Below are 11,135 nucleotides of genomic sequence, written 5' to 3'. Positions count from 1 at the left end.
TCCCAGTTGGTTCTCTTTCTAACACACAATATAGTATATACACACAGAATTTAACTGAGGAAACAAAAAAGTTAATGAAAAATAATCTCAAGTGTAGGAAAATCTGGGGGGTCAATCAATTCCAGTAGTCTTTAAAAGACATGATTACCGAAAGTAAATTGAAGACATCTTTTTCTTTCTACAAAAAAGGCAAGACAAACAAGTGTAAAAGCTAGAGATTTATTGTTATTTTGTGATTAATAAATTGTCAAACTGGTTATGACACTACCCCACACTGTATACCACCAATTGCCAGTACAGAAGTTTTAAAACCATACTGAGGCATAAGGCAGAGAGAGCAGAGACGCACAAATATCATCCTTAACGAGTTCCTTTTAGTCATGCCTCCATCTTCATTAACCTTTGTACCTGTTTTATTCCAGGGGTCAGTGTCAAAACAGTGCACGAAATGGTGGGCAACCTGCCTCTTCACCTTTTTTAATAGCAAGCAACTTACAGAAGTAATGGAATTCAACTTGTATTTCCCTTGATTTTACTGGTCTGAATTAATTTTAGTTACTTTAACATTTTAATTTCCCTTAACTGTACATGAGAGAATATAATGACCTAAGAGAATACTGAACCAGAGTCAACCAAATATATTACTGACCCCAAAGTTAGGTTTTAATTGGTCCTAAAGGAATGTACCACCCCAATAGTTTGAGTTAGGCAAACAGAATTTCCTTGGGGAGGGAACAAAAAAGCTGTAGAACAGCCAAATGTACTCAACATTGTTAAAACGGCTCTTTGTTTTCACCCCTGAATGATACTTCTTTACTACACTATATGCACAGAAATCCTAACAGAATCTTGGTTGCCAGTATTATTTAGGCTGGCCCAATCCAGGACAGAACCCCACCCCACCCCCAAAATTCCCCTTCTCTCAGGCTCTGAAAAGCACAATATTTAACTATTTCTTAATAGAACTACCAAAACACTTCAGAAACAAGTGGCTCACAAATCATTTTAAATTCGTGTATTGCCTGTGCATGAGAAAACTGATAAACCCCGAAGATAGTTCTATTTTTATATGGTGATTAAAAATAACTGAAACATCAAGACACTTTCAGTGAAAGCAACATTTCAATTACAAATTGTAATGCCTGTTAAAACTACCTATGGGAGAAGCTGAAAGTCCTAGGCAAATGCACTTTGGGGTTATACTACAGTGCTCCTTCAGTCTGCACAAAGATTAAGGTAATTTACAGTCAATCTGTGAATGCTGAGACAATGTTACATCATCTTGTCTGTACAATTAATACGTCCTTAAAGAGACAACCAGAATCAGTTTTTCTACTGTATTTTCAACAAGCCTCACTAACCAGTACTTTTGCTGAGATGTTCATCAAAGATGCTGTAAGATTCTACACAATTAAGAAATACTCTGCTTTGAAGTATTTTCTTATCTTTATTTTTTCCATTACAGATGTTTTGCTCAGATGATCTACTGTAGTATGTTTCTAGAGATGCTGTCCCAAATGTGCATACATACGTTGTATACAAATAAAGCAAAAACTGTCAGTAGTATAAATCTTACAGCATTTTTGTTTGCAAAAATACATGCCAAAGTCACAATAAGCAATGTTGTATCACAAATTATAAAGCGCAAATGATTTGCTTCTTTTTAATGCTTTTATTCTACATAAATTACTACCAGAGACTAATGTTTAAAAAGCAAATAAACTGGACAGATGCAGGACAAAAATCTGTTCACCCAACTATAAAAGGTGATATGTTTTTTAAAAATTACAATAAATGCAGAAGTGTTTGACGCATGCAGTAGCCTTAAATGAAAAAGCATTGATTCCCACTGTTCCAGGAAAACAAAAAACAAACAAACACAGTGAAACCCACACATCTTACTGCACTCCACCTTAAAATGTATCATATATTGGGTTTGTTTATAACAGCACAGAATTCCAAGAGTCAAAATGAAATAAAGCAGGTATTTTAAAGATTTAAGAGCCGTTATCAAAAATAAATTACATTTTTTTCAAGATACAGAAATGCTGCTATGATGGCTGAGAGCCCAGTAACCTTTCAATAGCCGCATTGATATCACCTCCTGTGGCTATTAGCGCTTGCAAGTTTGCTTCACGGTTCAAAAATCCCATTGCACTGAGCTGTTCCAGTTGCTGCTGAAATCTAACTTCTGGATTCTGTAGCTATTAAACAAAAACAAACAAACCAAAGCTCTAAGGAAAATCAGTCCATGTCACACCTAAATAATCTTTTAAAATTTTAATTGCTTTTCAACATTTGCTAATCTATCAAGCGATATAAAACCACTGGCCTCTCTTGAAACATATTCAACATATTTAAAAGTCTAATCAGTACTTTATTTACAGAGGGAACCCAGCCTGGTGCTCTGTTACAACTTAAGACAGGTGGGAGGCAGGCTCAAGAGAGGGGATACACATACAATTATCACTGGTTCGTATTGTTATACAACAGAAACCAACACAACACTGTAAAGCAATTATCATCTGATTAAAAAATTCAAGAAACTAAAAATATATAAATAATGGAAAAATAAAATACTCTTATTATTAAAAAAATAATTTTTTAAAAAGTTTTGGAGCTATCAACCAGTTGGGTAATTGTAAAAGCCAGTGTTCTCATGTACAAAATTCTAAAGTTCTAATCTAATGAGGCTTAGAATGTCTTTAATTTCTGTATCAGCCAGTAAAGTCTTCAGAAAAAAGTTCCAGTTTCAGATGTACATACTATACTCCTCATTTTTTCAGCTGCATCTCCTTTTCAGAAATGATGTACTACAGAAATACATAAATGATCACTCAATTCTGGGCAACATGATAATGGTGAAGTCTATAGATTGTTTAACTTAGATAACAATTCTGCCCAATACCTGAAATTGCTTTTTCGTATTAATTCGAAGAACATTTACTGAGCCAGCAAGCCATGCTAGTTATCAGGAATACAAATCCTCATGTAAGATAAAACTCTGACCTGTTTATTGTATTGAATAAGGCTTAAAATAAAAAACTATGCTGTATTTTCACCATGTAGTAGTTTGAGCACAATCTACTGTAACAGGTTTGAATTTGCAATCATCTGTAAAAATGGCATATTCTTAGTAAATAAATGATTCTAGATGCAAGAACATTAGTAGTTCACATTTTTTAGCCATATTTGTGAGGTGTATATATGTAACACAAGTTACCATAGGAAGCAGTAGCAGGTGGGGTGAAGTACTTACAACTTTTAAGCCAAAATACAAAGAGCAGATAGAATATAGTTGTTGGAATAATCAGTTTCTATTCCTCCCTGACAAACTTTTATAAAATATAATCTATTTCAGTTTTCTAACACGGACTCCAAAAAAGAATGCATTTTAAAAAGCAGTTTACAACTATAACAACATTTCCTTTAATGTCTAATATAGTACTAAGGTTAATCATTATAATGCCTATTTTTTAGAATCAATATAATTAAGAACAAACTTTTCATTACAAGCTAAGCCCCTAAAGATGACCACTTTCTTTACTTTTTTGAAATTTCTACCATTAAGAAGAGCAGAAAAGAATCATTACCTGAGGATTCACTCCAGCAAGAGCCTGCAGCATTTGCTGAATAAACTGCTGGTGTCCAGGTTCGGTGGTTCCTACTGTGGGACTTGGGTTTTCGCTAGATGTAGAAGTAGAGCCATTGGTTCCTGAAGAGCCTCCAGTACTTCCTAATGCCCCCAGGCCAGGAGTAAACCTAGAGAAAGCACCAACTGTTGGTAAATCTAAACTCCTAAAAATAAGAGGCCAGACCAGGCTGGCTAATAGCAAATCAGTTATAATTTAATATAATGTTAGCTAAGTTATTTTCTTAAAAGAAGCATTTTTAACTTTGAAAACTCTCTTACCAACAATCTAAACCCAAAAAAAGAATGGCCATTAAATCTGAAATTCTCAGAGAAAGTAACCACTGTGCACTTTCACAATCTTTTCCAAATAAGCCTACCCTGGGATGAGGCCGGGGGCTTCAGTTGCTAAGGTCTGTAAACCCTGCTGAATCTGTAATAAGGCCTGCATTGCTCTAGGGTTTGACATTGCAGATAACGTATCAGGATTCTGCATCTAAGGAAGAAAGAAAACCAGGGGTTACAAGGGAATTAAAATTAGTGAAGGTAAAATGGAAATGTTTTCTTTGCTATGCTTCTTGAGAAAATCTAAAACCTTACTCCTAGACACTGGTAATCTGTAATTTCTTTCCCAATATAAACACAAGCACCTCCCTTTTGACAGCAATCTCATGTGCGAATCATCACTTGACCTCCCAAGTCCATTGTGAAAACCATTTTTCATAATGAAACACAATCAGGAGCTCCTCTGGAAGCCATAGTTGTTCCTCGTTTTCCAACAGATAAAAATTGTTGTTTCTAAGAGACGACCTCCAAATGCACAGTTTATATCACATAGTAATATGGTGAAAGTCACATATTCCTCCTTGACCAAGTGTTAATCTGTTGCTGATGGAACAATTTTACCAATCAGATACACTCTAAGACAATAGTTCCAAAATTGAAGTAACACATGCGGTGGTTCAGCTTCGCTACTTCCAAATATACACCACCTGACTAACCAAAAAAGATAGGCCTACATCATTACAATAAACCAAAGACACTGACTAACCTTAGACAATGGTTTATAGGTCAGAGGATCATTTGGATAATATTTAAAAGCCCTCCCTAGAACTACCAGTTTCAAAACACCAAGACTGACTCTTCTTTTCTTTTTAAATAGTAACATACCATGGCAATCTCAAGTACTTTTTAATTAAAATAACTTCCTTATTATGACAAGACTGACAATTTTAATCTTGCTAATTCCAAGTCTGAGGAATGAGATCTACCCCTTGGAAAACAGGCATTCTATTAATTTGGAGGAATTAAAACATTACAGAGAAACCAAACAAGTAAAGGGTAGCTCTCTTCCTGTTACTCGAGATTAGTTAAACCATAAAGCATAACATGACACAATGAAGCACTTCAAAGTTAGTAAAGTGAAAGGAAATGGTTTATGATATTAACAAAGCATTCTAAATCCTCAAAATCCTCAAAAGCAAAAACCAAATGGTCCTTTCCTCAGAATTTATATTTTTAAAAATAGAAGCAAAAGGTCAGCAGTGAAATGGGGCTCAGTTAAAAATCAAGCTGAATTCTCTGCAAATTGACAGCAGACTCTATTCTACATTTTGCTATCAGCCAGAGAAAAAGCAAGGAAAATGTTTACCATCAAACTTTTTCAAGCAAATCATTACCGAAGACAGCTAGCATCTTTTCTTACTCACTTGTTGAAGGAAAGTTGGGAGCTGTTGTCTCATTTGTTCTTGAAGCTGAGGATTTCCAGCAAATAGGGGATTATTCAGCATCATCTATGGGGCAAGTGTTCAAACAATTTTAACTGGAAATATCTGAAACAAGTAATGTACCTTGTTTAATAGTCTATCTTCCCCTCCAGTGCCTAAACTGGCACTTAACAGGGAGGAAGGTAGAACATGAATAAAAAAGGGAAGATATTGTCCATAAGAGGGATCTCCAGAAAAAACAAAAATGAGGCATCTTCTCTCTCAATGAGTATGGTGATTATGATAATGTCATGTGATATCCTAAAAAATAAAAGCAATCATTTTCTTAGGCTTTTCCTTGAGTAAAGGTGAATATTTGCCCTTGAAAGAAAAATGGGAGTAACTGAAATTCATGAAGATACATTTTCTGCTACACTCACAGAATAAACGTAAGCGTCAATACATGGAACTATACATGGCTTGCACAGACACCTCAACACCCAAGTGGCAAGCACAGAGAAAATCCAGATCTGGAACAACTTATCTACCTGCCTACTGCAAAAGAGCTAATATTAGGTCCAGAAAAATAACACTGCAGAACAGCAACCAACTTGCCAGAGAAATGGAGCTGCCAGGTGAAAATCAGCCTAGGAATAGAACCGATAGATCTCTGGGGATAAAGTATTAAAATGCTTTAATAAGACCTAAACGATGTAAATCATTTGAGAACACCAAAATTAGCCTCTGTATTTCACCTCACTACTACCAGAGATGGAAAAAATGGCATGGCTAACCTTCAAATGGGTGAGTTAAATGAGTTAAAAAGTCAGAGTCAGGGCCAATATTAATGGGCCAATTAATACTAAAAATAAGATTACAATACACAATAGCATAACCAGAAACTAGTAAATTCTCATAGCTTCAAAAAAGACTAATTTTATATCAGTTTCCCCAAACAGTGAAAAGTCAACTAACAATGATTTACTGATAGCCTATTTACCAGTCCACATCCAAAGTCTGGTGGGGAAGCGGTGTGGAGGATGATCCCTGCCCTCAAGTATTAATAATTAACTACTGTGAGAGTAATTACATGTTAATTGCTAAAAGTAGAGAGAATTCCTCCCTCCCTCCCTCAGTTTATCTACTGTTGCAAAGTAGATTTAGTTAATTTCAACAAAATAAGACAGGAAGAAGTCAGACAAGTTTTATGAATATACAGCATTTATTTTGAAGTGACCAGTAAGTTCACAGTAAATAAAGTAAAATCTACTTGAGACCAACAAACCTGCTTTTTTAATGGCTCCAGTCAATAAAGTTATCACATTTATCTTTTAGGATTCATGTTATTTGAAAAAGTGTGTCAACTTAAGCTGATTCATACTTTTTCAGAAAATTGTTATCACATTTGATTCAGATTTTTCTCCTAACTTACCTGACTGTATAAACAGTTTTTACAATCAGACCTTTTTGAATACCTAAAAATGAAAATTAGAATAGAGAAACTACAAACTTTAATACACTGGTAACCAAAATACATTGTAAATGTTTCTAACAATTATCTATCAATATTGTAAAAGCCAACTCACATCTAGCTTACTTTTGTTTCAACCTTTTGCTTTAAAGTAAAAAAAGCAACATACAAAAGTGCTCAAGTCACTTTACAAATGTAAAATTGTTAGTTTAAATGGCTGGGAATGTGCTTGTTAGAGTCAAAATTTTAAAGCAAGATGCACATTTAATGATTAATAAATAGGCAAATATGTATTTAAAACCATACAAACAGGAACACTCTGATACATATTTTCCACATTTATTTTAAAGTGCTATCATCACAGTAAGCTGAAGCATTTAATACTAATAACTCAATTTTCTAATGAATAAAACAATATTTTATAAAGTATACCTACAATACACAAATTAAAAATATATAAAAATGTACCTAAAAAAATCTTTATTTCCAATTTTACAAATTTTAAGAGAACAGAAGTTATTACTGAGGGTTGTTAACTCAAACATATCTGCTATATACTTGAATCAACCTGGTTCCAGATTTTAGAAATGTAAAAACTAGCTCATTTGATATAATGAAGAAAGTGATTTAACTTTAAGAGCTTTTAAAATCTTGGAAATGGAGAGAGATTACAGGAAACTATTTTAAATTCCCAACATTCCACAGAAACCATTTTTAATAAACAGCAAATATAAATTATAGACGATCAAGGTTTAGTTCATATTCTCTAAGGTTTTTCAAGCCCAATGGTTCTTAACTTATGGGTACATCAGAATCACTTAGGGAACTTGGAAAAAAAAAAAATCCAATACAGTTATATCAAACTGTCTGAGAGTGGGGCTAAAAAACAGTTTTTTTATCTTAAAATTTCTGAAGTTATCCTAAACATTCAGCTAGGGTTGAGATTCACTTATTTTTTTAGTTACGTCTCTTCTGAACAAGTTAGAAAATAATTACTTGATGAAGGACCAGTGTACTAACTTTGGATGGAGATCTATAGTAGAAAGAATGAGAATACTGATCCCACAAATCTCTCTGCCCACACTGAACAATTTCAGGCTATTTTATAACTGCTATTTTGAACATAACTAACACTCAGAATCTGTGTGATCTAATAAATAAAAGTCTTTCAAATGTATTAACACTTCTTAATCACTTTCAAGATCTACATTATGCTAAAGAGTACTAATTCTGAAGCACTATTTTGAAGAATAGGCTTCAAAAGGGAGAGCAATCAGAAACTTTTCTATTCATCTCCTACATGAACGTATGTAGATATAAAGTAAACCTGAACTTCTTTCTACCCAGTGGACAGAGGAAATGAAGCTGTTTTAATTATACTATGAAGTATTAATTTACTGTAAAGAAACAAACTGTCCAAAAAATTGGGAGATGCAATTTGCTTCTCTAGTGTATTAAGGCAGCACACACAAAACAAATGTGCCAAAATCACAATGATTGGTTAGGCCATTTCGATACACAGTGCTCACAATTATAAACTCACCTGTGCAGCAAGGTCAGGGTTCTGGCTTAGTGACTGCATCATGCTTCTCATGTAGGGGGCAGACAACATGTTTTGCATAAGTTGTGGGTTTTCAGTTATTTGCTGCAACAAGCTCTGCATTCCTGGTGTGTTGAACATACTAGCTGGAAGTTTTTTAAAAAAGAAGACATTTTATCAAGGGAAAGATAAATAAACAAAACAAAGTTTTAAAACACAATAATTTTGGCAATTTTAGACAAACATACCTATTAGTTATCAACTGAATTAAAGAATTTTTTAAACTAAGATCTCTAAAACTACGTACTCAAAGTATACCAATTAAGGAGGGTTTACTGACTTTAAAGATTCTAGTTGCATTTACATGAAAATCACATCTTATGGAAAGGCTAAGTTCTAAAAAATCAATTTAAGGCAAAATTTACTACTGAAAAATCTCATTAAGTGAAAATGTCTGAGCCAACTTTTCCTCCAGAATCGCTTAACTAGAATCATATTCAGCACTCAGTATGTTCCCACCTAAAAGAGAAGGGAGCCTTCTCACCCAGGCCTCTATGACATTTTCACTGAATCCTGGCACTCAATGAATTCAACCCCAAATTAAGGGGCCTTCTTCATACTTCAGTTTCCCCATCTGCAAAATGTAGATACTTGCTACTATTATTATTATTTTTTTTTGTAGAGAGCTATAGCTAAATTTATGTGAATTCCATATTCTCTGGAAATTAATCTGTTCAACGTATATCCACTTGCCAACTAGATAAACTCAAATATATCCTCAAACTTTTTCACTCCCCTTGTTCTTATTCTATTCAGTGCAGTTTAACAGGCTCAAAGCATTTGACTCTTCCCACTTAACTTTCTAGTTTTTAATAATTCTGCAGTTTTTCTGTAGTAATTTTTGCTTGTCCTATTCTCTCACATTATTTCAATTTACGTTACTCCCCCACCCCCGCCACATTCCAGAGACTAAGGATATTCTAAGACAGCGGATGAACCTAGTTTGCAGGGCAAACACGGCACATGACCTGTTTTTGTACAGCCCATGAGCTAAAAATGGTTTTTATACTTTTAAATGGTTAAAAAATTTTTTGTGTGTGAAATGTGAAAACTATGAGGTTCAAACTTCAAGTTCCATAAATAACATTTTATTGGGACACAGTCATGCTCCCTTATTTATTATCTATCTATAGCAGACAAAAAGTCTGGACAGAGGCACCATGTGGCACTGTCATACCCTACACAGCTGTTGGATGAACCACAAATCAGTGACTCAGTTATACCTTATGCCCCATGAATTACTATAGCAAAAAAAAAAAAAAAAATTTTTCCACACACACAAATTTTTTTTTTGAAACGTGAAAACCATATGAAATTCAAACTTCAAGTTCCATAAATAACATTTTGTTGGGACACAGTTATGTTCCCTTATTTATTCTTTATAGTAGACGAGAAGTTTGGACAGAGGCCCATGTGGCACTATCATACTCTACTCAGCTGTTGGGTGAACCACTAATCAGTAACTCAGTTATACCTTATGCCCCATGAATCACTGTAGCATACTGCTATTTCTATTCTCATTATCAGTGTATACTATTTATGTCAGAACAAGAAGAAAAGGGGGAGAACCGGGACTATGCGTGCCTCCTTTTAAGGCACAGTAGAAGATGAATTATTTTATCAAATGAGGTGGCAAAACATATTACTATGCAATGATACTAAAATAATAAAATACACTTCAACATTGTTAGACAAAGCACTACCACAGCAAAGCAAGTCAAAAAAATACAATTACTGAGGCTTCCCTGGTGGTCCAATAGTTAAGAGTCCCCTTACAATGCAGGGGACACTGGTTTGATCCTTGATCTGAGAAGACCCCGCATGCTGCAGAGCAACTAAGCCCCTGCACCACAACTGCTGAGCCCACATGCTGCAACTACTGAAGATCATGTACCCTAAAGCCCACACTCTGCAATAAGGGAAGCCACCGCACCACTACTAGAGAGTAGCCCCTACTTGTCGCAATTAGAGGAAGCCTGAGTGCAGCAACAAAGACCCAGCACAGCCAAAAGTAACTAAGTTAAAAAATAAAATATAATTATCTCATCAGAGCCAAATTTCTTCACAAAAATAAAAAATGAAAATAAAGCTGCAACCAAAGTTAGGTTCCTAAATGGTTTACTTGTTAGCCAAGCAAGGAAAACAGCATACTAGTTATGATTAATTAGTATGGTTATTTAAATCTTGACTGCAGCACCCAGGGAAATGTGTGCTGGGAAAATAAACTTGTTTGAGGCTACTCGCCTTTCAAGGAGGACAATTTCTCAAAAGTGAGGGACACTGAGCTGTTAACTGATAATTTAAAAACACAAATTATTTTGAGTAGTATTCCTGTTTCCTAATGAATAGATAGATAAATGTTACTGATACTGCTTAGTTCTTTTGTGGGGCAACAATGTCAAGATGGAAGTAACTAAAATTAGCTTCTATAAATAGTCTGCATGAAATAACAACAAGCAAAACTATTTTCAAAGTTAAGAGAACATTCATTTGGTACAACCTGAAGCAGAATCTGCTAAGATGTGCTACATCTCATGATGATAAAAACACGTTAAGTATTAAAAGGATTAGTGGGACAAAGACATACTGCTTATAAAAATATAAGGTATTTAGACAATAGCTGATCCACTGATTCATCAGCAGGTACTCTGGAAAATATTTTGAACTGTAACATTACTCAATTGATAAAAGTTATCAATAATAAATTTCATTTCACTCTTGTGAACT

At 34.4% G+C, this 11,135-nt stretch overlaps 1 protein-coding gene across 2 annotated transcripts in view; it reads right to left on the bottom strand.

Annotated features, from left to right (window-relative positions):
- Positions 1 to 205: 205 nt before the first annotated feature.
- Positions 206 to 11,135, bottom strand: part of UBQLN1 (ubiquilin 1) — a 53,711-nt gene continuing 42,781 nt past the window's right edge. The window contains 5 exon segments of one of the 2 annotated variants that reach the window (NM_001161886.1): positions 2,052 to 2,204; positions 3,594 to 3,762; positions 4,012 to 4,127; positions 5,341 to 5,424; positions 8,352 to 8,494. In NM_001161886.1, coding sequence (NP_001155358.1) covers positions 2,052 to 2,204; positions 3,594 to 3,762; positions 4,012 to 4,127; positions 5,341 to 5,424; positions 8,352 to 8,494 — 665 coding nt within the window. 2 annotated transcript variants of the gene reach the window in all.

Source organism: Ovis aries, chromosome 2 (assembly GCF_016772045.2).
Source record: "Ovis aries strain OAR_USU_Benz2616 breed Rambouillet chromosome 2, ARS-UI_Ramb_v3.0, whole genome shotgun sequence".
NCBI lineage: Eukaryota > Metazoa > Chordata > Mammalia > Artiodactyla > Bovidae > Ovis > Ovis aries.
The sequence above is the reverse complement of the archived record's forward strand: the minus strand, read 5'-3'. Positions and strand labels throughout refer to the sequence as shown.